This window comes from Elephas maximus, chromosome 5 (genome assembly GCF_024166365.1).
Source record: "Elephas maximus indicus isolate mEleMax1 chromosome 5, mEleMax1 primary haplotype, whole genome shotgun sequence".
Taxonomy (NCBI): Eukaryota; Metazoa; Chordata; class Mammalia; order Proboscidea; family Elephantidae; genus Elephas; species Elephas maximus.
The window spans coordinates 68,748,952-68,776,378 of NC_064823.1; the positions used below are offsets into that span (position 1 = coordinate 68,748,952).

General features: G+C 36.2%; 1 protein-coding gene across 16 annotated transcripts in view; it reads right to left on the reverse strand.

Annotated features, from left to right (window-relative positions):
- PTPN13 (protein tyrosine phosphatase non-receptor type 13) overlaps positions 1-27,427 on the reverse strand; it is a 1,019,774-nt gene that overhangs the window by 70,878 nt on the left and 921,469 nt on the right. For 12 of the 16 annotated variants that reach the window (XM_049885787.1, XM_049885797.1, XM_049885783.1 and 9 more), the window contains 10 exons: positions 22,719-22,941; positions 18,991-19,065; positions 18,694-18,868; positions 17,019-17,172; positions 16,676-16,814; positions 15,554-15,706; positions 11,349-11,531; positions 8,217-8,379; positions 1,719-2,136; positions 1,479-1,573 (listed from right to left, as the gene is read on the reverse strand). In XM_049885787.1, coding sequence (XP_049741744.1) covers positions 1,479-1,573; positions 1,719-2,136; positions 8,217-8,379; positions 11,349-11,531; positions 15,554-15,706; positions 16,676-16,814; positions 17,019-17,172; positions 18,694-18,868; positions 18,991-19,065; positions 22,719-22,941 — 1,778 coding nt within the window. The remainder of the gene's footprint in view (positions 1-1,478; positions 1,574-1,718; positions 2,137-8,216; positions 8,380-11,348; positions 11,532-15,553; positions 15,707-16,675; positions 16,815-17,018; positions 17,173-18,693; positions 18,869-18,990; positions 19,066-22,718; positions 22,942-27,427) is intronic. The other 4 variants (XM_049885791.1, XM_049885796.1, XM_049885798.1 and 1 more) reach the window with 2 other exon arrangements.

Here is a 27,427-nt window from a genome sequence, read left to right on the forward strand (position 1 = left end):
TTCTGATAAATAAGAACTAATAAAACATCAAAGCAGAAACAACATTTCTTTTATCTATGCTAGGAAAAAGAAGTCTTCCCAGAATGGGCATGTTAACTATTTTTTATGTCCAAGTTAAGCATATAAACTTGTTTTGCAGAATACACTTAAATGCAAATGTATTGTTTCTGACAAATATGAAATAATCAAACAAATGAGTTTTAAAAGCTCATGTTAAAAGGAAATTTAATATTTAATAAAAATGAGTAATTTTAATGAAAAATCAAATGCAGAAAATAAATTCCTTTTATGGGTGAGTTTTATTCTGTTTTGTTTTGATGAACTAATACATCCATGTCTCTTCTACTTCTGATACGTGATGAATTTCCATGTAGACTAAAGCCTTCCTAGTAAAAATGACTCAGGATCTATAAGGGATCCCGTTACAGGTAAACATATTTTGAAAAGTATCTTCTAAAAGATTGAATTGGTGTCTTTTTAGGCTATTTTTAGCTGATTTTCAACACGGAGAGTTACCTATAGAATGAAATATGCCGTTTAAAAATATTTTTTAAACTGATTCAACTGAAATTGACGGTAATAGAATCTCTGGAAAGTTGTGGGAGTCTTCATTAATAATGTTAACCCAAACCAAAAAGTAATGTTGCTTCCCATTAATATTTGTCAACAATACGGAATTCTCTTTTAACTTCATTTATTCCACATACCACCAATCCAATTATAGGATGAGAAATAATTCTTAATTTTCTGTAATTATGGTTAAATTATCTAACCTTTGGGCCTGAGGAGAAAGCTTAGTATTATTTAGTAAAACAACAGCAGAAGAGGGTTTCCTTGTCTTCCCCCCACCCCCTGCTGTTTCCTATTTTGAGTTGCAGTCCAGACCTATATGCTTAACTATCTACTCCTCTGAAAGATGGACTCCAGTGTTTTTCCCTTTTAAAATGCATAAGGCAATAGGAAACATAAATAATTTCTGTATTTAATAATTAAAAGGCCTCAGCAAGCTGGGAGAATTTGAAGAAACATAAATCAACCATGAATTTTATCTACTAACCACAGCACATTTCATAAGAATCATAAAATTATCTACATTTTTAGAGAAAATTTCTTCTATGTTAAGTACCATAAATTAAACTTTATTTAAAAAATACCAGCACTACTGGAGTCCACTCACACAGGCTTGTAGGGAAAATCCACCGGAGGGTGATGTAAAGCAATGGTAGAAGGCTGTCTGCACTTTCTCACTAAGGCTGCCCTGTCTACCACGAGCAAGACAAAGATAAATAATAGTCTGTGCCATGAAGCTATTTTTGAATTTGATATGTTTAAGTAGCCTAAAATTTTATATTTACAAACAGTTTTGGCAATAAGGACACAGAACCAAAAATAATTACTTGGTAATTAACATTATCTTGCCCACTTTTCACTATGAGCCCAAGGTACGGGATAAAGAAGGTAAGCTCGTTTATGCTGACCTATACCATATGCTTGACCAGGGTCTTCAATGGATGAGTCTGATTCATGTTTCCTCCTTTCAGGACTTCTATTTAAACTTGCAACAGACTTTGAACTAAAAGGGGAAAAGGAGGGTAGGAGGGGGAAGTGTCAATGTAAAAAAAAATATGGTGGAAATAATAAAATGTCAAAGCAAAAACAAAGGTATGAAATGTAGAATTTATAAATATGTAGTTTGGATTAGTTAATAATGTTCTTACTTATTAAGTTTTGTGAATCCTGCCAAAGATTCTGTGTCAGATCTTGCCATCTGGTTAAATGGTTTTCCCACCGACTCCTCAATGGTTTGTGGTGGGGATTCCATGTTAACAATGACACTTTTCCGACGAGGATAGAGAGAGGCCTGACTGAGATCGTGGTATGATTTACTCATCCCTCTAGGCTTTTCCTCCCAGGAAGCTTTGTCACTCTTCTCTTTTGAACTGTTTTGCAACGGCTGGTAAAGCGACAGCTCTGAGCAGGATAGCCTCTTCAGAATCTCAGCTTGAACTGACAAAGGTCGAACGGCTAGTTTGTTCAGTGTGCTGCTGGCCAGGCTGCCAGTGCTGATTGCTCGTCCCATATTAAATCCTCTAATGGACTCTGCTTGGAGATTCAGGCTCCTAAACGAAGCTCTCTCTACAAGGAAATAGGATTGCTTTACACGATGGAAACACTGCAGATCTTTACGAGAAGAGTTATTTTAAGAAAGGAAATAGAGCATGCAGCTTTTACTCATTCTGATTGCCAGCCTAAGAAGGTAGCTTTCAAGGTTTGGCAATCAAAGATTTTAAAAAAGAGGTTGGAAGATCCTGGTTTTCATACCATCTCTCCATCCTTTTACCTTTCTCACAGCCACAGCCTCATTTCCTACTTTGTCTAATGATTCTCTTGGATCGAATAATGGTTGGGGGCTCAGGCTTAAAAAAAAAAATTTTTTTATTTTTTTATTTTTTTAAATTACTAACCCCAAATTCCCAATTATGGGTTTCAGTTAGAAATGAGAAAGACATTTGACAAAAATTTTCACCTCTAGTAGTGTTTCTGCTAATATATCGGCAAAGCAAGGATGGGGAGAAGGAGAGAGGAAACCGGATGGGCCAACACGGTGAATACATGCCTGAAAAAGAAGGTGTTCAGAGGAGAGTTTTGACCAGAGAAAAAGTTTTGATAACTATATTTAAAAAGTTTCAGGCAGATTATGGTGATGGTTGCACAACTCTGTGAATATACTAAAAACCACTGAATTATATACTTTAAATGGGTGAATTATATTGTATGTGAATTATATCTCAGTAAAGCTGTTACAAAAAAAGCTTAAAGCAAATTATTTCTTTCGTTATTTCACACTATTGTGTCAATCCCACATTCCCATCTTACTGACTTCGTGGTTAACTGAGATGAAGCAGCTAAGGGAGAAGCAAATATTACACATTTTTTCTTTTTTTGGTTTCTGTTAACAGGCCAGGGAGCTGGGGATCTCTTTATGGTTTAATTTCTCTCACTCCTATATACACATCCAAAGTCTTCTTTCACAGGCTAAATCTAGAGATAAATTATAACAAATAGTTGGCTATTTTAATTTGTGAGGACCGATGTCGTAATAGTATTTGAACATTTGAGGCTATTTACAGGAAGAACTGCATCAGAGAATTTAAGAATGTCAAAATTCTCTCATGTAAATAAAGGACCAGGAGGACAGAGTTTGTAACAGGGGTTCGAACTGGAACACATTTTTTTTTTTTTTTAATTCAGGTAACTTTATTTAAATTGAAAACATGCTCTTAAAACTGTATTTATACTTACGACCCTTTTGTTATAAAAAGCATTAAAAGTATTTCTAGGTAAGGCAGAAGTACTTCTAGGTTAACAAGAGCAGGTTTGACTTTGGACTTTACTCTTTAAACAAATTTTAGACTGTGGAGAAAAAATAGGTTAGTTACAGAAAACCACGTATGTACAAGTTTGGTGACAGAAAGACTTAAGTACATGTTGGTAACTCAGAAGCAGTTCTCAAACAGCTTTGTTTTATTTTCTTGGATTTTAAGTGTACTTAAGATCCTTCATCCTCCATCCTGGGAGCCAAATAGTACTTTAAGTGTCCCATATCAGCAATTTTATACTCTGCAACAAGGGGTACAACTGAAGACATAATTAATGTTACTGAAGGAGAGAGGAAAGGGGCTTTTGTAAAGAAGTTCAAGTACCTAAGTGCAAAAGTTAACTGAACTGGCTCATTCATGTCTACAGTAACAGACTCCTCCTCTTTATTGACTTTATTTGTTTGTGACAATTTAATGTTTCCATTTTCAAATTCTCCATTTGTAGAAAATTTCACTTCATCTTTTACACAGGAAATGACAACAGCATCTCCAATATGACTGAGATCCTCAGGTGATTCTTATGTACCTGTTGCATAGCAACATAAGAATCACCCAGAGATCTTGTCAAAATGTAGATTCTAATTCAGTATATCTGGGGTGGAAATACAAATTCTCAGGAGGGGTTTGAACTGGAATGAGCCAGTCTGAAGCCCTGTTTTGAAATGATTTAGTTGTTTGTGCATTAGTGATCTGCATTCCAAGGAGGGGTGGATTATCCAATAGCCAAGATAAGCACTGTGTTTATCTCACTCACCAAATCCTCTGTAGTGAACAATTTCCCATTTTTTCACCACATCAAAGATTCTACTTCTAGGTATGGCTGGCATCTGTCTCTTTCCCAACCCCACAGCACCCTCCTACAGAATCAAAGCCTCTTTTCAAATTTATAATCCCTGACAGGTGCTGATGATCCTGTAAGCAAGGTAAGCATGAGCTTACTTGTGCTTACTTACTAATCTGTAGTACATCTTTGTGGCTGTATTTACATCTTTGTGGTGAAACCCATATGAAATTATACACTACAAATTAGTAAGTAAGCACAAGTAAGCCTGTGCTTACCTTGCTTACTGGATCATTAGCACCTGATTCTAAGGCACCCCTTTTGGTCCATTGGGAAGTACCATTCCTGTGTTACTCTCTGTAAGCTTGACCATTATGGAAAATATCTGGTAAAACTTTCTTTTAAGAAGAAAATGTCAAATGATCACTGACTTAGATCTTTAGGTCCTGTTTCAACTTTCTTCTAATTCTTAGGAGTAATAATAATTGATACTTCATCTCAGATATAAACAAGTAGGAAGACATCGAAGATTTTTAATAATCATGCATGAGAAGTTTCAACTAATAATTATGTTCTATTGGCATCAGGAAATTTTAACCATCAATGTTCTTTCTCTGAAGTACAAGTGGACACCAAGTTAAAACATAAAGTAAGATAGACAGACCTTGGTTTAAAATTTTTAAGATCAACTTTAATTTAAAATATGGAGTTTTTATTAGAGCAGATAACAGTTTCTCTTTTCTTTTACTTGGAGAGCAGCCTTTAATCAAAGAAGCAAAACTGAGTCTCACACAGATACAATTACCAGGAAATGTCTTTATACTCAATAGATTTCTTCACCCTTAAGGAAATTGTAAACCAAACTTTCGCAGGAATAACGGCAGTCAGTTTAGTTTAGGCTACTTCTGTCTTGTGAACATACCAGGAATTATGCTGTCCAAATAAATTTATAGCCTACTCCTGGGCAGGACTTAAAATATTGCATACGCCCATGGGATAGGATCATGAACTGCCCACTTATCTGGTCTATCCTACTGCCTTTCATCTGGAACAGACTCCACCATGGACCGTTAGTATGGGAAAGGACATCAAAATGAGCCTACATCCTAAAATTAACGTTTCAAATTTTAGCTTGAAGGCTTGCCAGATCCACACTAAATTGGCAATCCATATTCTCTTATCTGTTTCTGCTATTGTTCACTCTCTTGCACCATTCTGTACTTTCTTGTGCCTTCAACTTAATTTTATGGTCTTTTGAGGACAGGTACTTCATTTGTTTTTGTTATCTCACAGCACCTAGTATGATGTCTTATGAATGGTAAATGATTAATAATGATTATTAATCTTACTAAAGCTAACTCTATATAAATTAGTTCTTTGGAAACTCATCAAATAGAAACAGTACTGGATTAGGAATTAAGAGATTAGGGTTCCAGCCTAGTTTGACCTCTAACTAGCTATGAGGTTCAGCAAAACACTTATCTTCTCTGAACCTGTTCTCCCATCATCAGTAAAATTTTGGACTTAATGGCCACTAAGATCCATCTGGAGCACTGGTGGTACAGTGGTTAAGAGATCAGCTGCTAACCAAAATATCAGCAGTTCATATCCACCAGCCAGTCCTTGGAAACCCTCTGGGGTAGTTCTGCTCTGTCTTATAGTGTTGCTATGGGTCAGCATTGACTCAAAAACAATGGGTTTAAGGTCCATCTAGCACCAACAATCTATGACTCTAAAGAAGTGGTACACATTTTTCAACCCATCAGCCTTCTACAGATGACATCAATTATTTTCACTGTATAGCACACAGTTGGAATCCTTTGGTAGTGCAAATGGTTAAGTGTTCCACTACTAACCAAAAGGTTGGCAGTACAAACTCATCCAGAGGGTCCTCAGAAAAAAGGGTTGGCAATCTGTTTCGGAAAGGTCACAGCCTTGAAAACCTTATGGACTATATAGTTCTACTCTACAACACATGGGGTCTCCATGAGTCGGAATTGATTTGACATCAAATGGCTTGGCTTTTAGTACATAGTTAAGTAGACAGGTAGTTAATTTTAAGCTGATTCTAAGTAGGAAATAATTCCTTTAAAGGTTTAAGAAAATCTGGGAAAGGATGTAGATAATGTCATCTTATTTAAATTTATAATGCTTTCACATATGAATTCAAGGATACATAGCGGTTGTGATCCCAGGGACAAACCCATGAAAGGAGAGTATTTCCATTACATGGATGAAGAAACTGAAACTCTAAATAGTCAGTTGCTTTACTAAGGTCCTTCAGTAGTAGGAGTGGTGGTGGTAGTAAAAGTTGTAGTGAAAACAATGTTGATGATGGTGATGATAATAATAATGGTGAATATTATTGAATACTTACTCTGCACCAGGAAGTGCTTTACATGAAAGAATTAATTTTGTCTTCACAAAAACCTTACGATATAGGTGTAATAATTATAATAATCATTTTACAGATGGGGAAACCAAGGCAGAGAGTTTAAGGGGCCTGCCCAAAGTTTCAAGGCTTGTAACAGAGCCAGGTTTTGAACTCTGCTGATGTGGCTTCAGAGCTCATGCCCTTAACTATTACATTGTTCTTCAGTATAAGAAATATTAAGATGGCTCCACACTTTTGTCTTCTGACTCTTCACTATACTACATCCATAATGATATAACCTTCAATTGCACAATTCTGGTTTGTATTAAATAGAATATTAATATAAGGAAGAATGCTGACAGGCCTGATATTTCACTATGCTTTGAAAATAATAAGAGCATACAAATTTTTAGCAGAGCAAAGCAGAGAAAGAAAAGGAATAATGAGATTATAGCAGTGGTGATCATATTTTAGCATGCATAAAAATCCTTACTTATGAAAGCCTGTTAAAGTGCAGACTCTAGGGACCCAATTCCCAAAGACTGTGATTCACCAAGTTTAAGGTGCATTCCTGGAATCTTCATTTTTAATAAGCATGCGGCCCCACCTCCCTACGGATTCTGAACGTTTTGAGAAACATCTACTCATATGATGGCTACCACGCCCAGTCTGATCCTATTGGGAAAATATTTTCTGTAAGATTTCAGAATGTGACAAAGTTCAGGTAAGGAACTCATAGGGCTGCACTGTACAAAGTCATCAGTACTAGTCCGTTAATACTTTTTTTTTTAAGTCAAATTCTTCAGAATGTTTCACTTAAGTCTATAAGAATTTACCGTGCAGAACCAGATTTTGCATAACTTTAATCTCTACATGTGGTCTTTCAGAGTAATCTTTAAATATTTCTTTTTTGAGTTTTTTTTTTTTTTTTTCCCAGAACCGTATTAGTTTCTTCCACTGATTTCTTTCCAAAAGACACTCAAACCACTACCTCAACCATTTATATTGGGTACTGTGATTATTCACCTCAATCTCAGAGTAGGGATAAACCCAAGTAAATCTAACAGGTGCTAAAGCAACCACCCACAAAGCTGTTGTGGTACGTATCTTTACTGTTCTGGGTGCATACACTGCACCCTCACCCCCCTCCCCACAACCCTACCTTGTTCCCATGTTCTTTCCCTCATCTGGAAAGCTCTTCCATTCATTTTCAACCTACTTAAATTATTTTTGTCCTTCAAATTCTAATTCAAGCGTCACTTCTCAACTACTCTAGCCTGCCATCTACCTCTCCTCTTGTAACATAGATCATAGAATCTGTTGGATATAATCTCCTGTATTAAAATCTTGGACTTCTATTATGTATTATCGTTTCATGTACATTGGTATTACCTTCCTAAGTAGTGTGTAAGTTTACTGAGGGTAGAGAACATGGCTCATATTTTTGCACTATTTACATTGGTGAGACTATTGCTAAGCACAAAATAGACTTTTCAACAGGTATTCTTTGACATCGAGCTTTTGTTTTCAAAATCTCAGGTTCATTCATGACATCTTTATAAACTTGACTGAATCATTTAACATCTACATACCTTTAATTTCTCATCCTAAAAACGGAAGTTCTTTTAAAATTTGTGGGAAAAATCATGCAAACACCTGAGAGTCATCTGCATCTCCTTACCAATATCCTGGGCATCTTGGTTGCTCTGTCTTGCTCTCATCTGCAGCTGGAATTTATGCTGAGAGGAGCAGAGGTGCAGCAGGTACTGGCATACCTTACTGTTGTCTGTCTGGAAGGCGTGTTTTATTCCGTCTGATGTATTCTGCAATGTGATTTTCTTTTTCTACAATATTAATCAGGGGTATTAATAATTAGAAAATTTCCCTGACTTTTTTACATGATCAAATTCTTTTAACTATAATAAGCAAAGATATTATTTATATTTCGTATTATTAGGTGTAGATACTCCTTGATCTACATCTAATACAAAAATATAATTCTGTAGTATATAGAAATCAATATTATTTGCCACTTGTAGAAATTGTAGCCCAAATCAGACTGTATACCAGCCGCTGGCAAGGGAAATATGGTTTCCTTTAATGACATTATTGGTCTTTGAGTTTACTGCAATGTTTTAACAACACAAAACTGTTTGAAGAAATGACAAAAATATTTACTCTACTCCCCTGAGTAAAAAAACTGAAGTTCAGCAAGAATTATTTTGTCCATATATAATAATAGGAGCTGTGATTCAGCCAAATAGAATTTGGGTGGCTGGGACAGTTGAAGAAAATGTGGGAAAGGGAGAAGCCCTGGATAACATAACTCTGCTGGGTTGAGAGATGGAACATATCAGTATTTAGAGGCAGTGACTCTTGTCAAAATTAGGGAAGGAGAACCACAAATCAATTTTACCCCCGTGACTTTTTTTTGTAAATGGAATGTCTTTTGTGTAACAGGGCATCCTGAAATGAATTACCACCTATGTACGAGGCACACAGGTGATCCACATGCCTTGAAAGACTACCAATCCCTATACCAAGTATCTATGACTAATGTATCTGCAGAATTGCTTATGTCCAGTTAGATTCTACCTCAGCGCTTGGCTTCTCCTGTGCAAAATTTTCTGTCTACTTCATGACCATGCCTTTACTTCAAATGCAGAAATAGGCATAGAAAAAGCTAGATTTAGTAGGCTCACTAAAGATAACAGAGCATCACTCAAACTTCAGTCATTTAAGTGTTGCCTTCATAATTTCTGTGTTTATTTGTTAATTTTTAAATTGATTATTCTTACATATATGAATTCACTCAAGGACTCTTATATCACAACTGTAAGCAGAAAACGAGTACCACTGCCACAAATAGAATCCAGCTACAAAAATAAATACAATAAAAACAAAACAACATTATTAAGTTCTAGCAAGCTACTGTTGCCAATGAAATGTATGGGACTAAATCGCTTCTCTCTTTGTTAACAAAAGAAATCAGTAAGTGATAGAGAGGAGTTAAAGATACAGTAGTCCCAAACTAGTATCTTGAATACCAGTAGTATAGTCAGTAACTATTCAAATAGTTGGTTTTTTTTTTTTCCGTAACAGACATACAACTTAACCACTATCAAGTAATTAGCAAGGATGCTGAGATCCACAGTTGTAAAGTTCTCTCACTGATTGAAGTATTAATGTGAAAGACTCTCCTTAGTCTCTTAGTTAAAAGGCTATAGAACTGGTATCTACAAGAAAACACGAAGGTAGGAAAGAAGGGCAGATCTCTCTCTCACACACACACACACACACACACACACAAAGATCACAAAAGATAGGTGAGAGAGCTTCAGTAATTATGAAAACTGATACTACAGATAATTTAAGATCTAAGAAAGATGAACAAGTTTGAAACAAATTATATTTGATTCTTTTTAACTGTTAACTGGTGGACTGTACAAGAAACGTGCCCAAAGTAACTCAGTTGTGAGAGGTAGAAAGGACAAAGAGTGGCTTTCTCTATCTTCCCAGAAGTTAGTAGAAGAAGAAAAGGAAGGTTAAAAAAAGTGATCTATGTTAGAGAGAGAACTTCAGGATAAACAAGTGCTGTTAAACACAATAGTTTGCACTGGGCGGCGGTCTGTTCTCTTTTAACAGAGATCTTTACAAATGACCTAGATCAGGGTTTGCTCTACATATGGCAGGGCTGGAGAGTTGACAAATGCCATAGAGCTGTGCACAGTATAATTATTTGACTTATTGCTTTCTCAAAACTGGATTGTACTGAATTAATCCAAGCTTTTTTTTTTTTTTTTTCCTCCAGGACACTTGCTCTACTAGCATTTCCAATGGGGAAAGTAAATTAATCCCAGTTAATTTCCTGGTCTTGACATTTGTGGGAAGATAAGGGTGGTCTTCAGCCTTCCTGAGAGAACACATTACGCTCTGGTAATCTTAAGTGCTACCTCCTGGTTTCACTGGAAACCAGCCAACCTAACTGATCTCAAAGGCTTTCTATGTTGATTTTCTACAGTCAGTGGAGACCTTTATATCCTGTCAACATTGTTATGGTAAGACCATATTTCAGCCTAAATATGAGTGGTCTGTGATTAGCATTAGGAAAGAAACACCTTAATATACTTCTGATTCACCTCCGGGGTAGGCCAACGGCGTTTCAATGTTCAGATATCTCAACTATGTTCGAAATAAAAATATGCTTTCATAGTTCTCTATTTCAGTTAAACATTATTCTCTCAAAAACGAAGAAAAATATTTTCTAAAAATTACTTTTATAATTTTATCTCCACAGAGAATATACACTGAAACCAATAACTATAGCAAGTTCTGGGACTAGTTCACGAAATTCAGTAAAACTCCAGGCCATGGAAATTCAAATACAGCTGCCTTGAATAATCAACTACTGAGCAAAACAAGGTTCCCAAAGTTTAAGAAGATTACCTCTCTTAAATACCTTAGTAGGGTTTCCCCATGTGAGAAGTTACTACCTTAGAATAATTTCTGACTTAACAGATGTCAACTTGGTTGTAATTTAACTAAAGTTAATTGAGCATATAACCAGCTAGGAACATATAATTCTCTTTCTAAAATCACCTCCTGAGAAAACTAGGAACAAACAAAATCTCAATAATATTTCTACAACTGAGAAGGAAGAGTTAAATAGTATTAAGACACATTAGCCCCACTGAATGCCATGATTTAAGGTTTATGTAAAAAAAAGTCAATTAATATGTTACAATGGAAATTGACATTTGTAAATTATTAAATAAATATTAAAAAAAAAAAAAGGTCAAATAGACATACATACAGAAAAAGAAATCTTCTTGGTTTCCCTCCATGGAAAGCGAAGGACCAATGTGCGAACTCCATTGTGAACCTCAAACACAAGGACACCTTTAGAACAGACTCCAAGCAATATTCCTGTTTGTGACTTTTTCTCAGGGTGTACCCGGTGAAAATGAACTCCATATTCTGTCAGTCTTTGGCAGACCTGTTGGAACAATACCATACCATAGCAATATACTTTGGTAAAAGATGACATCAGGATACAGAGCTCTACCAAGTTAATTTAATGTTGAAATGATGGTCTTTCAACAAATGATGCTGAACGATTGGATATCCACATGCCAAAAAGTTGAATCTTGACACTTACCTCATTTGATGTATGAAAACTACCTCAAAATGAATCACAGACCTAAATATAAGAACTAAAACTATAAAACTGCTAGAAGAAAATCTTTGGGTTAGGCAAAGATTTCTTAGATAAAAGGTAAAAAGTACAACCCATAGGAGAAAAAAATTAGTAAATTGAAAATTCATTAATATTAAAACTTTTGCTTTTTAAAAGACATTTTAAGGAAATGTAAAGGAAAGCCACATACTGGGAGATAAAGATGTAAAATTTATATCTGAAAAAGAATTACATATAAAGGGTGTGTACATCTCAACGATAAGAAGACAAAGATTTTACTAGACACTTCAAAAAAGAAAGATGAATGGCAAAGAAATAATAAAAAGATGTTTAACACAAATAGTAATTAGGGAAATAGAATTAAAACCAAAATGATATAACACTACTCATCTATTGGAGGGACTAAAATTTTAAAAGACTGAAAATATCGAGTGTTCCTGAGAATGTGAAGCAACTAGAACTCTTAGACACTAGTGGTGGGACTGTAAAATTGTATAACCACTTTGGTCACTTCTTATGCAGTTAAACATACAGTTATCCTAAACAACAACAACAAAAAATGAAACCTGTTGCCGTCGAGTCAATTCCGACCCATAGCAGCCCTATGGGGGAGAGTGAAACTGGCCCATAAGGTTTCCAAGGAGTGACTGGTAGATTTGAATTGCTAACCTTTTGGTTAGCAGCTGAGCTCTTAACCACTGTGCCAGTTACTCTAGAACCCAGCAATCCTACTTCTAAGTATTTACTCAAGAAAAATGAAAACATATTTTCACCCCAAAATGAGTATGTGAATGTTTATAGCTGCTTTATATTCATCAACTAGTGAAAGAATAAACATTGTGTATTTTTATCTTTACAATGGAAATCTACCAGGCAATACAAAAAAAGGAACAAGCTACTGATACCACATGATAGATGAATCTCAAAAGTATTATTCTAAGTGAAAGAAGACAGACTGAAAAGACTGCATACTATTGGATTATATGAAATTCTACAAAAAGTTCAAACTATGGTGATAGAAAGCAGATCAGTAGTTGCCAAGATGAGGGGGCTGGGACTGACTTCAAAGGGATATGATGGAACTGTTTGGGATAACTGAAATATGTTATGTCCGGGATTGGCAAGCTCTTCTGTAAAGGGCCAGATAGTAAATATTTTAGGCTTTGTGGGTCATACGATTTCTGCTGTAACTACTCAACCCTGCTGCTGTAATGCTAAAGCAGCCATACACAATATGTAAACAAATGAATGCAGCCAAGTTCCAACCAAAACTTTATTTACAAAACAGGTGGGCCATAGTTTGCTGACCCCTGCCCTTTATCATAGTTGTGGAGGTGGTTGCTCAATTGCATACATATGTCAAAACTCACTGATCACTTGAAAGTGGTGAATTTTCTTTATGTAAATTATACCTCAATAAAGCTGACTAAAAAATGATATAAAAGTATTTAAAAGGCAACACAAATGTATAGCAGAAGTCATTCAAAGGGTATATTAATGAGATAAAAAAAAATCCTTGTTAGATGAGAATGATGCTAAAGTTAAAGGAAAAAGCACGACTAACAAGCACATGAAAAGATGCTCAATATCATTAAAACCCATAAACCAAACCTGTTGCCGCTGAGTCGATTCCGACTCATAGCAATCCTATGAGTATGAGTCAACATCATTAGCCATTAGTAATACACAAATCAAAACCATAATAAGGTATCACCTCACCCCCATTAGGATGGCAAGGATTAAAAACAAAACAACAACAATAAACAAGAAAACAACGGGTGTTGGTGAGGTTGTGCAGAAACCAGAACCCTCATCCATTGCTACTGGGAATGTAAAAAGGTGTAGCCACTGTGGAAAACAATTTGGCTGTTCTTTGAAAGTTGAACATAGAACTATCATATGACCTAGCCATCCCAATCCTACGTATATACCCAAAAGAAGTGACGGCAGGAATGCAAACAGAAACCTGAACGCCAAAGTTCATTGAGCACTTTTCACAATAGCCAAAAGGTGGAAACAACTGAAATGTCCATTAACAGATGAACAGATAATTAAAATATGGAATATACATACAATGAAATATTACCCAGCCATAAAGAGAAATGAAGAATGAAGGTCTGATGCGTGCCACAACATGGATGAACCTTGAAAACATTATGCTGAGTGAAATAAGTCAGTCGTGAAAGGACAAATGGTTAACAGGGGTAAGAAGGAAGGGGAGAGAGGGAGTTTTTCCTTGGGGACAGTGAGTTTATGTTAATGATGGTAGAATATTTTGGAAAAGGATAGTGATAGTGGTAGCACAACATCATGAAAAATGCAATCAATGTCAATGAATTATAAATGTGGGAGTTGTATTGGTGAACGTTTTGGAGCAGACTATATTATGGGAAAGAGCAGAGCAACCTATTGTGTATTAGGTACACATTTTACAGGGGAAAAACTGAAGCTCAGAGAAGTTAAGGACACTGTCCAAGGTCACCCAGGTAGTTGAAACAAGGATTCAAATGCAAGATTTTCTGACTGCAACTCTCCATGTAAATTCTTTCTATTGCGTCAATCTACTTTTATAAAGAATATGATATAACTTGGTATTTACTTCCTAAAAATATAAAAATGTAATAACTAAAGAAAACCTAAGTACAAAATTTATATCTTAAATGCAGACTCAAACAAAAACAAACAACCTTGCCTGTCTTACCATGAGTCCTAGATAACAGGTGGTATAAGTCTGTGAATGAAACCCCTTCATAGATTTTCATGGGGAGGGAAACTTGGCTCCCCTCAGTAAGGCATACTGTTACATCCTAGAGAACTGAAACAGGAGAGGTTCTGAAAAGCTTCTCTTTTCAATAGAACACTATCTTATATTTGCATATTCACACTGGAAATCTACACGGTATTATCTTTATTGATTCTAAGTGCCCTGCTACTTATTTGAGGTTGCATAGGAAGCTAGGGGCAGAACTGGAACCACCAGCCAGTTTTTCTCACCCTATACCTATGGGAGAAACCTCAGTGGCATAGTGGTTATGAGTTACGGCTTCTAACCAAAATATCAGCAGTTCAAATCCAACAGGCACTCCTGGGAAACCCTATGGGGCAGTTCTACTCTATCCTATAAGGTTGCTATGAGTCAGAATCGACTCGACGGCAACAGCTATACCTAAGGTAGGAGCCCTGGTGGCACCACAGTTAACAGCTGTGGCTGCTAACCAAAAGGCTGGTAATTCGAATCCACCAGAAACCTTAGAAACCTTATGGGACAGTTCTAGCCTGTCCTATAGGGTCGCTATGAGTCAGAATTGACTCCAACGCCAATGGTTTGGTTTTATGGGGGTACCTATTATTTGTTGGTTATGGGAAACAGTTGGTATTTAGTAGACACATGATTTTTAAAGGATATAACAGAATTTTAAGCCCTTTAAGAAACAAAAAATTCTAGAACCAGTGTGAATTTGCTTCTCATATCCAACCAGTCACCAAGTTTGTTTCTACTTTTATAATGTACCTTGCTTTTTTGCTTTTAACAGTACAGAATAAGATAAACTCATAGAATCTACAGCCAGATACATATAAGTTCAAATCATAGTTTTGCCTCACTGTCCCCCTCCACCCCAGATATCCTCTCTGAGCTTCAATTCCCCTTTTTACAAAATGGGAATTAAAATAGAGGGTTTTAGCCAGGAGTAAATGAGATAATGCATAGTACCAGCTATACGCATCTGAGCTTTTACATGTGTATCTTCCAGCATTTCTTGATTACTTTGGGAAAACAAAACAAAACACAAGGTCTATCATTTGTAATCTTGCATACTTACCTTTAAGAACTCTAACTCTGTCTCTTTTTCAGAAGCTCCCACATAAGTATTATGCAATTTGGGTAACTCTTGTTTGATATAGGCTAGCTCAAGTTTTTCCATCACTCTGGCAGGCAAGTAATGTTCCAGTCTAAAATAAGACACACCATAAACCTAGAAAGGACAATGTTTTTGTAAGCAATCCTGTTTGCCTTCTATAGGAGTGAACCCCCTTCCTCCTTTCTTTGAGTTCTTATCTCTGCCAAGAGATAAGATATTGCTACTTCTCCCCTCCCTCTCTGAGGCTGGAGTTTTAGAGGAAATGCATCAGTCTTTCTCTTTTATTCAGCGGGGTAGAACGACCAAATTGAATGGTAAGCTTGTGGAGCACCTGACATTCAAGAACCTCATTTCACTGTAACCCCAAAACAATACAAAACAAAAAACACCAAATTGGTTGCTGTAGATCCCAACTCATGGCAACCCCATGTGTTTCAAAGTAGAACAGTGCTCCATAGGGTTTTCAATGGCTATGATCTTTGGAAGTAGATCGCTAGAGTTTCTTGTCTCGTAGTGGGCTCAAATTCCAACCTTTTGGTTAGTAGCCAAGCACTTAACTGTTCACATCACCCAAAGACTCCTCTTTTCACTATAGTAAGGGTTAATGTCATGAAGAATGCTGCTCACGAGTGGGGTCCCATGCCCTTGTTTCCTCGTAAATCCATTTGTATTCAGAAACACACGCCTTGCATATCTGTTCGCCGTATAGTGAGTTTTGCTAAGTTCTTGGTCCATCACTACACAGTTAAGTGTGGAAGGCAGAAGATCCCTTTTACCCACATTTGGTTGGTCATCTTTGTGTCTAGTCTTTATTAGTTAGAACTTGGAAGAAAGACGGGTAAGTGCCAGGTATCCATAAATCTCAAATGGGACAATTTTAAACAGAAAGAAAAAAAAAATCTCACGCTCTATGATTGGACATGACTAATGTACATGGGGAACTTGGTCATTTCAAGGCACCAAACTAGTCTCAAAAATCTCCAATCTAAACATCAAACCCCTCAACCAGATTTAGTCCTTAATTATGCTGTGGATAGGAACACCAATACAAAAGTGGTCCTGGGGGAAAACTATAAATCCTACCTCTGGTTGGTAATCTCCATACTCAGCCTGGAGAGCTAAGGATGCTAACAACACGGAAGTCTCATCATCACAGTGCATCCTTTCCTCCAAGATGTCTTTTCGCAGCTGAAGATAATACTGATGACAGGTCAGAGTATGTCTGAAAAAATAAACACACACATGAACCATTTAGGCTTCCGATCTTGAACTCTGGGCGATTTTCAACATAGGCATACAAGTTTAATTTCCAAGATGGTTATTATTAAGTTCTAAGTTCATCTGAATCATACAATTTAGTGTCAGTAAACTAAACAATTAAAAGATCATGGGCCAAAAAGACAAAACAGAAACTCTGTGCACTCACTGTATTAGACTAACATCATCCATGAAAAACTTAATTCGGAAAAACATAGTAAAATTAACACTGGCTTTGCTCTTTTTCTTTGGTTCTTCTTTCCATCCCTCTGGGGCCACTTTGGTTAATTTTAAATCAGGATCAACAAAGAAATATTCATTATCTAAAACAGAATGAGAAAAATGTTCAGATTAAAAAAAGCCATAATGTTGCCTTCTGATTTCTTAATTTTTTACCAGACTTACACAGAATAGCATCATAGAGGAATCACAAGATTGTTAAGAAGTACAGCAGGGTCCTCTGAAGTCCTGCATGTAGATGGGAGGCAATATAGCCCATTCTTTTAAGAATGGGGGCTTTGAAGACAGACCTGGATTCAACTCCTGGCCACACCATTTACTATCTGTGTGGCACTGAAAAAATGATTTAACCTCTCTAGAAATCAATTTTCTTGTTTGCAGAATCAGGACAGTGCTAATTCCTGCTTTATAAGGTTGCTGTAAGGATCAAATGACCTAATGGATATAAAACACTTGGTAAAACCTAGCACATGTTAAGCATTCAATAAATACCAGCTTTTTTTTTTTTTTTTAATTGAGCTATCAACTAAAATCTAGGAGGAACAACAGTCATTATTTTACGTCTTTTAATGTCCTCATTTAATAGTCATTGACTCTCTCAACATAAAAGCATTATTCAATAAAACCTCATTTATCCAGAACAGGTAAGAAATTAGGCGTACTATAGTTAAACAGAATTCTAATTAATTGAATATCTTCATATAGATAGATATTCAAATAAGTAAAGTAATAGAATAATTGTGAACAATTGAAAATTTATTGGATGACTCTATAGAATGAATTATTAGTTTTAACGGAATAAGAATTGGATAAATTATGTTGAAGGAAATAAAACATTTCTTTTATGATAAAGACATTATGATCTTGTATAGCTTCAGGATCATTTGGTAGGATTGCCATTTAAGATATTTGGTTGTCTAAGTTTTCTAAGATAAATTTCTAGGGAAATAGAAATTTGAAATATTAAACAGTTATTTTTAAAGCATAATGATTTATTAAAGAGAGAAGATCATCTCCACAGGGTTTCCTGTTCCCGTGGCTGCTGTAACTGATAATCAGAGAGGTCTCAACAGGAGCTGCGCTCCAAGAACACTGTGGTTGCAACCCCCACCCCCAGAGTTCAGCATAAGTAATGCTTAAAAAAGATGTAAAATGACTTATTTTCAGTCAACCACTGACAGCATTTTAAAACCATTGTGTGGTTCTAGGATAGACTAAAGTTGACGTGGAAATTTAGCAATAGGGTCCTCCTGGATTTTCTGAATCCCGTTAGCAGGATACTAACTTCTACAGTGCATATGTAGGCAATTAACATATAAAATGATCACTAAAAGATAATAATTTACTTTTATATTGCAAAAATCAAAGAAAAAGTCTTCATAGTCAGGTGCAGAAGTTGCCTAAAAAATCCAGTTATTAAATACGGCTATTAAAACTGCACCTGGTGGGAGATGCAAGGGAGTTTTCTACTCACTTCTCCTTCTTAATGCTGACTTGTCCATTTAGTTAGCATTTCACAAAATGAGGTCAGGCATGATAATAAGGACACAGGAAGTCAGCCTGTGGCCAAGTTTCCATACCCTGAATTTAAAATGTCTTGATACCTTTGAGGGTAGCTAAAGCAAACAAATGATGCTCCACTAAGCCAATATGGGCCACAACCATATCAAATACATCTTTACATATAGTTTTCGTATCACAGGTCAGTTCCAGTCTCTGCCCACTCAGAAGCATTACGTTTACTTTTCTTCGGCTCTCCTCGTTCTTCCCTTTCTTGGTCTAAAATTGAAAGAAATGAATGGCATTTATTAAAATAAACGTTACAAGAATTTTAACTGGTGTTTAAAAAAAATCATTAATGAAATTTTTTAAGAGTGACACAAATTGGTTTCATTACTTACAAGGATAGATCGTGGCAAATCCAAAGTTATAAATGGCTCAATCGTCATTTTCACAAACTCGGGGCCAAAGAAATTCTGCCAAATTGACATAAGTAGAATCAATCTTTTTAAACATTTATTCTATATCTTTCTTCAGAAGAAAATAAGGTAATAATAAGCTTCACATAAAGCCACCAGATCAAATGATCTGAAACAAATATACAAACTTTCAACAAAAAGTACAGTGGACTTTACAAAGAACAGGAAAGAATTGTGTCTTACATCCAGTTTAAGCAGAAATCAGTTTCGTTTTTTACCAGTGATGTGAAACTTAATGCCTTGCTTTATATTGTTTTATAGGATTTCACTAAAAAAGTGGTAGTCTAAATTATTGAAGTGACAGAGGTTTATCAAGCTCTTATAAAGATTTGGTTTGTTAATGCTAACGTGTGATGTGATTAAATGGAATCTCATTGTTTTAGAGAGTGATAGCGAATTTGTTTTAAGACAGGTCATAGCTAAAGGGCAAATCTATTTTGTGACTATAAAATATACATATTTATTTGTAATCATGTTCTTGGAACTATGTGACACTCACTTTTTTTTGTTCAAAATAGTGATAACTAGGAGTGGCACAAATGGTTAAGCACTTGACCACTAGCTGAAAGGTTGGCAGTTCAAACCTATTCAGAGGCACCTAGGAAGACAAGGCCTGGTGATCTGCTTCTTTAAGGCCATGGCCTTGAAAATCCTATGGAGCAGTTCTACTATGCACATGGGGTCGCCATGAGTTGGAATCAACTCAATGGTAACTAACAACAATAGGGATAGTATAGGTACCACATAATCTCTGACCCCTACTCCTGCCCCTAGCAAGAAAATAACTTAAGGACACAGGACATACGGAACGTGGGGTCTGCACTCTGCATTTACTCTTCTCAGTCTACTCTTTCCCTCTACCTGTTGTGCATAAAATCAAGTCATACACGCAGGTGTCAGCCAAGAGGAGAGAATTGGATTAGGAGGTAACTTACAAGAAGTTAGATTTCAAGTGGGAACAAACTTGAGAATATATTGAATAATTATGTTCAAATGGGCAAAAGGTAGAATAAAAGCAGAGCTAATCTTAAGGCCAAAGGCAGGTAGTATGTGTATATGTGTGTGTTTGAACTAACGGAGGCTATTAGAGATTTATTTTTGTTGGTTTCTTCTTTGCAGTTGGCTGTGCAGTTAACTCGGTTGTTTGGTGTGGGAATTCTATCCATTTAACTGTGTGGAACATGTGAAACATACCATTTCAGTAAAAGTTTAACTTTAAGGGTTTATTAATACTCAACAAACCAGTTAGGCACACTTCAAATAAGATTAGAAATAGAAAAGAAACAATGAAAATGGTTTTCCATGTGAAACATAGAGTCTAATAAAGATCAACTAAGACAACAGGGTATGATCAGGTCAAAACATGTTAGCAGCAAAAGGGAAATAGAAAAAAAACTAAAATTTTATGTTTTGTGAAAGAATATTAATTAAACTGTGGAATTGTTCTTCACATATTAGGACTCTTTTAATGCATGAACAACAGAAGATAAACAAGATAACTTTTTTTAGGACCTCCTAAAAATTAAATACTTAGGCTCATCAAAAGACTTTACCAAATGAGTAAAAAGAAAACTTACAGACAGAAAAAAATTTTGGTAATGATATATCTGACAAGGGTCTAATCCCCAAAATTATTATAGACAATTTCAACACCTCAACAACAAAAAGACAAACAATCCAATCAAAAAAATGGGCAAAGGACATAAACACTTCACCAAAGAAAACATTTAGACGGCTAACAAACACAAGAAGAGTTGCTTGTGATCATTAGCCATTAAAGAGATGAGAATCCAAACTACAATGAGATACCATCTAACCCCTGCAAAATGGCACTGATCAAAAACAAAACAAAACCCCAAAAAACAAATGCTGGTGACGTTGTTGTGGGGAAGGAGATTGGAAGTCATACACTGATGGTGGGATTGTAAAACGGTACAACCACTATGGAAAACAGTATGGCACTTCCTCAAAAAGCCAGAAATAGAAACACCTCCTGATCTAGCAATCCCACTCCTAGGATTGGTTACAAGTGGAATTTCTTCCTTTTAGCTTAAAATCAGTTTATTTATATTTTATTGGAATCTAATAACTTTAAAATTGGATGGTATCTTATAAATCATAGCTCAATTTCATGTTTTAAAAATTAGTACAATGAGGTAGAAAAAGTTTAAAAAATTTACATAAAGTCCTATAACATCATTCTAAGGAACAGAATCTAATTTGAATCCAACAGAATCCAATAACTTGAGTTCTATGCAATTTTCACTGCCCAAAATGTTTTTACCTTCTTAAAACTCTACGAGTGAAACTTGAATTCTATCAACTTCTTTTAGGGCATACTAATATGTGTTTAAGATAATTCATTGAAACAAACAACAAAAACAGAACAGAATAATATACTTTCTTTGTGTGGAAAAAAGAAAAAAAAATCCTTCTAGATTTTATCACTTTTACTTAAATATATTTTGCGTTTGAAGTGTTATCTTTAAAATAAATAGCAAATAAGATATTACCTTACTCATCAAATTGTTAATGGCAAAAAAAAAAAAAAGAAAGGTAATACCCAGAGTTGGAAAGAATATAGGGGAATCTGCATGATCGCAGGAAGCATAAGCTGGTACAAACCTTCTGAAGGGCAATTTGACAATGTGTATAAATTGTTTTAAAACGCCTGCCTTTGACTCTGCTATTTTACTTTGAGGAATATATGAATAATGATTTAGCTATAGGGCTGCTCATCAGAGCTTATAATAGCAACAACAAATTAGAAATATTTAGAATGTCCAATAACTGGAAACTGATTAAAGAAGTTATGATATGTGATAAATTTACATAATGGAGTACTTCACAGACAGTAACAATATTACAGAACTTGTAAAATGTTTAAAACATTTTACATGAGAAAATAGGTTACAAAACAATATGTGCATTTTGAACTTAAGCTTATAAAAATATATTTAAGGACATGTTGAAAAAAATAAACCCACAAGAAGAATATAATAAAATTCCCCCAAAAATGTAAGATGCAAGTTTCCTTTCCTGTCTTTAGATGTTGTTAGGTGAGGATATGTTTGGAGCCAATGCATTCTTTACTATGGAGTGGATTATTGCCAAAATTCTGAGAATGGCAGAGCAGAAAGAGGGAATGCACTTAATACCATTCTTAAGCTTCTGAACCAACCTTGGATCTCCTTATCCTTGATATTCTTGGTTTGTGGGATAATAAAATTTTTAATGTTGAATAATAATTCCCCCATAACATTGAATAAAGTCAGCTGACTTTGAGGCTCATGAATATACTTTAAAAATACATCGTTAAGATAGACTATCTGCTTCTAAGGATTATAGCCTAGAAAACCCTATGGGGGCAGTTCTACTATGTCATATAGGGTTGCTATGAGTTAGAATCAACTCAACGGCACACAATAAAAAGAATGTTATTTAAAAAATGAAATAATGAAAACAGCTAAATATTTATTTTAATACCAACCAATAAGAGAGCTAACTCCAATGGAAACTAACATGGGATTTCAATTTCATCTACAGGCAACTTTAGGATAGGGTATCTATAGCAATTTTTAAAAAATACCTTGCTTAACAGTTAATTGCAAGACCAAGTTTAGATGTCATAACCTGGGAAGTCAACTTACCCTAAGTTTTCTTTGGGTCATGGCTGTTTCTAGGGCCATTTCTCTTAAGGGATCCCTGGTGATGTCAAGCATAGATGCTTTGATTGTGTCTCCTGGATACAGACTCAGTCGAGACTGTCTAAGGGCCATTCTGGCTTGCAGCTGCATCATTTCTTCTTCTTGCCTTTTTAGCATGATCTCTTGATTAATTAAGTTGCCTTCTAGGGGTGTTTCATATTGTCTGCTATACGGAAAAAAAGGAGAAAAGTAAGTGTGGGGAAATAATTATTTTAAGGGTAATCAGAAAAACATGTTAAGGTATCGAGAATTTAAACACATCTTATTTTTTCATTTCAGAAGACTCCTTGCACTACACAGTAACATTTCAGTCCACTTCTAATGTACTGATGCTTTATGCTGTCATATTTCTAGTGGGTAGACCTAAACCTTCCACTTCTTCTCTGAACATTCCAGCTGTCCACTGAAGGCTGGTACCAGGGCAATTCTCTCAAATAGGGGCTGTTTTATTCCTATAGGCCTGGACCACTGAGCTTGGAGGAGAGCTGGAGATTCTCCGATCTTACTTCAGTTTTCAGACCATTGTTGACTCCTCTCTTCCAATAACCTACAGCTCCTCTGAAGTATATGCCATGAAATCATACTAACCACCACTCTACTTTGTTCTAGATATTTATTGTTCTTCTGGTTGCTCCCCTTATTCATTAAAAATTTAAGTGTCTCTCAGTCTTTTTCTCCACTATTACTCCTGTCATCATTTTTGGTGGTAATAAATAAACTGAGAATTCTTCCAACACTCTGGCCTCCTTCCCACATCAGCCAGTGACTTATTTCCATGGTCACACTGGCTATTAACATATATAACTGTGTTGTTGTTAGGTGCCATTGAGTCAGCTCCATCTCATACTTCCAACACTTTCTCTGTATAATCTCCTTATTTTTCCTGCCTCACTTCCTCTAATAAAACCCAGTGCCGTCGAGTCGATTCTGACTCATAGCAACTCTCTAGGACAGAGTAGAACTGTCCCATAGAGTTTCCAAGGAGCGCCTGGTGGATTCGAACTGCTGATCCTTTGGTTGGCAGCCGTAGCACTTATACACTCACTAAATAATTCACTGACCCTTGTTTAGTTGCCGTTGAGTTGATTCCGACTCATGGAGACCCCATATGTGTCAGAGTAGAACTATGCTCCATAGGGTTTCCAAGGTTATGTCTTTTTGGAAGCAGATCACCAGGCCTGTCTCCCAAGGAGTCTCTCAGTGGGTTCTAACAGTTAACCTTTCAGCTAAGAGTTGAGTGCTTAACTGTATGTACCACCCAGGGACTCCTTCATCAACTCTATCAGGACTTTAATCCACTGATCATTTTTTCTTTAGCTATTACCCCTCTTTTGCCCTTACATTGCTTGGATTCAAATGTCCATCACTGCAATGACTCCCTTGTATTCAACCTCTCATGAAACTCTCATGAAAATGCAGAATCATACTTGATCTTACTGGGCCCTCATCACTGCCTGACAAACTGTGTTTTCTGAGAGAAGTATTTTACATCTTCTTCCTTTTCCTCTCTATTCAAATTTCTAATACTGTCTCTCTCATCCTCCTTCAACTGATTGACTTTGATTCAATGTTTTTTTTTTGTTGTTGTTGTTAAATAAGAAGCAATCAAAAAATAGCTTCCTCATTCTTTGACCACCAAGCTTTCCAAACCCATATCCATGTGTCCTGTCTTCAGTCCTGTTACAATGGATGCATTTCCTATACTCCTGTAAGGCCCAAATCTCCACTTGTGCATGGGATTCCATCCCTCTTCTCAAAGACTTTGCTCCTGCAATTATCTTTTTTTCTGCATCAACAATCTAGCATATTAGGTTATTTTCATTAGCATACAAACATGCTGTAGTATTTCCTAACTAGAAAAAGAAGTCTTCCTTTGTTTCATTTCCCCTTCTATTCTCCACACCATTTTTCTGCTGTCTTTTAGAGTACATATTCTCAAATTTGTTGTCTAAAGTTTACCTCCATTTTATCTCCCACTGTCTTTTGAACTCAGGTCACTCAAGTCTAATCCTCAATATTCAACCAAAGCAGTCCCTAAACCATTGCCGTCAAGTCAGTTCTGACTCACGGTGACCCTACAGAACAGAGTAGAACTGCCTGATAGGGTTTCCAAGAAGCGCCTGGTAGATCTGAACTGCCGACCTTTTGGTTAGCAGCCATAGCACTTAATCACTATGCCACCAGGGTTTCCAAGCAGTCCCTGGGTGGTGTAAATGGTTAATGCACTTGGCTGTTAACTGAAAGTTTGCTGGTCCAAGTTCACCCAGAGGTATCTTGAGAGAAAGGCCTGGTAATCTACCTCTGAAAAAATCTGCCACTGAAAACCCTCTGAGGCACATTTCTACACTAACACACATAGTGTCACCATGAGTTGGAACTGGTGCAGCCACAATTGGTCTTGTTCAAACAAAACTGGTCACTAAAATGACAGGTCTCCATGAATATTGCCAAAGCCAAAGGACAGCTCCCAATTTTCATTTTTTATATTATTTTTAGGCACCATATGACATAGCTGCTCAATTCTCCTTTTTGAAATACTTAATTTCTGGGGGAATTGTATTCTCTTATTTTCCTTCTACGTCACTGGCTTCTTCTTAGTCTCCTTTGCTGGCTACATCTTCATTTCTAATCTCTTAATATTAGATTAAGGAATCCTGGTGGTGCAGTGGTTAAGCTCTCGGCTGCTAACCAAAAGGTTGGCAGTTTGAACCCACCAGCTGCTCCACAGGAGAAAGATGTGGCAGTCTGCTTCTGTAAAGATTACAGCCTTGGAAATCCTATGGGGCAGTTCTACCCTGTCTAATATGGTTGCTTAGAGTTGGAATCAACTTGACAACAACAGGTTTGGGGTTTTGAATGTCAGACTACCACAGTGTTCAGGTCTCTAGATTTTTCTAGTCTTCATATATACTCTATACCTACATGATTTCATGTAGTTATGTTTTTAAATACCTTACATATTCTAATAATTTGGAAATGTATACTGGCAACTCCAGTCTTACCCCTGAAATCTAACTCTATTTATCTGCCTAGGTGAGTGCTCCACTTGGATGTAAATATACATCTTAACCTAAAATATCTAAAATCAAATTCTTGATACTTTTCCTCCACTTCCAACCTTCTCTGAATAGATCGAGGCACCGTTCACCAGCTGTTTAGGGCACAAGTTGGAGTCATCATTGATTCCTCTTTCTTGCAAACCCCACATTCAATCCAGCAGTAAATCCTGAAGGCACAACCTTGCATATATCCATATCTGGCTCTTCTTCATCACCTACAACCTAGTCTATGCTGCGCTAGTCTCAAATGGATTGCTATAATCTCCTTCTAGCTGGTCTTCCACTTCTACAATTTATTTTTCACAGAAAGACCAGAGAAATTCCATTAAAATGTAAATTAGATCATGGCTCTCCATGCTTTCAACTTTGCAATAGTTTTACATGGCACTTAGAATAACATCCAAAGTGCTTACCTTAGCTTTTGCAACCTTATATGATTTGGGTCCTAGTTACCTCTGTTCCCTTTCACTGGTAGGCACTTCTGGTTACCTTCTGGGACACCTGTTTTGGGTTCTGGTTATCTGGTTACCATCCATTCTGTCCTCTTTCTCAATCTGCCCCAGCCACACTGCTCTTCTTAATATTCCCCTATGATGGACTCATCTTACATGAAACATGTATAAACACAGCACTCTTATGCAAGGTCTCTGCACTTGCTGTTCCTTTTGTCTAGAATACCACTCTTCCCCCTGACGTGTACGTGATTCACTCCCTCATCTCACTAAGTTTTCTGTTCAAATGTCATCTCTTCAGAGGCCTTCTCTGATCACCCTACCAGTGTAATACAGAACTCATATCATACCCCTGCATTCCTTATCCCCTTTGTCTACTCTATCTTTCTTCAAATCATCATAACTATCTGACATTCCATTACTTATTTTTTTCTGGTTTATTGTCTATCTCTCAGTTCTAGAAGGTTCCTTGAGAGACCTTCTCTGTCCTGTTCACAATACTATCTCCAGTGCCTAAAAGTACCTTGCACAAGCTAAGTGCTCAGTAAGGATTTGTTGAGTGAATGACTGGCTATAACTTTATGACTCACCCTCACTTAATGGGAGCCAAGGGTAATAATATGAATTTAAATCCATACATTTTAATTTAAACTGTAATTCAATCAAAGATATTAGCCTTCCTGCTCAAATTGTATTATAGTAGAGATACTAACAGGTAGAGCAAAAATGACTATTATTTTATCTCTCCCAAAACAATATCTGGTAGAAATTTCTATAGGGACTGAAAAGTCTGAGAGACAAAAAACAAAAGAAAAAACAAAAGGCCCAGAAGATCATTTGGAACAAATAATTAGGTTGTTTTGAGTCAGAAAATAAAAATTATCTCATCAACCAGACAGGCACAGACGCAGTAGGAATGGACTATGTATAAACTGCACTTCAAAAGTTAACACATAAAAAGGCTTACTCTTTGGAAAACAGCTTTGAATATCTTTTTTGGTCACTGAAAGACACTTTTGATAGCTCAGAAACTGAAAATTACTCATTCTATTGCATCTGACTCATAATTTCCTGTTAATCTTCCCCCACCCCCTATGATACAAATCAATAGCACTGTGTGGATCTGTTTTGCCATTTCGTT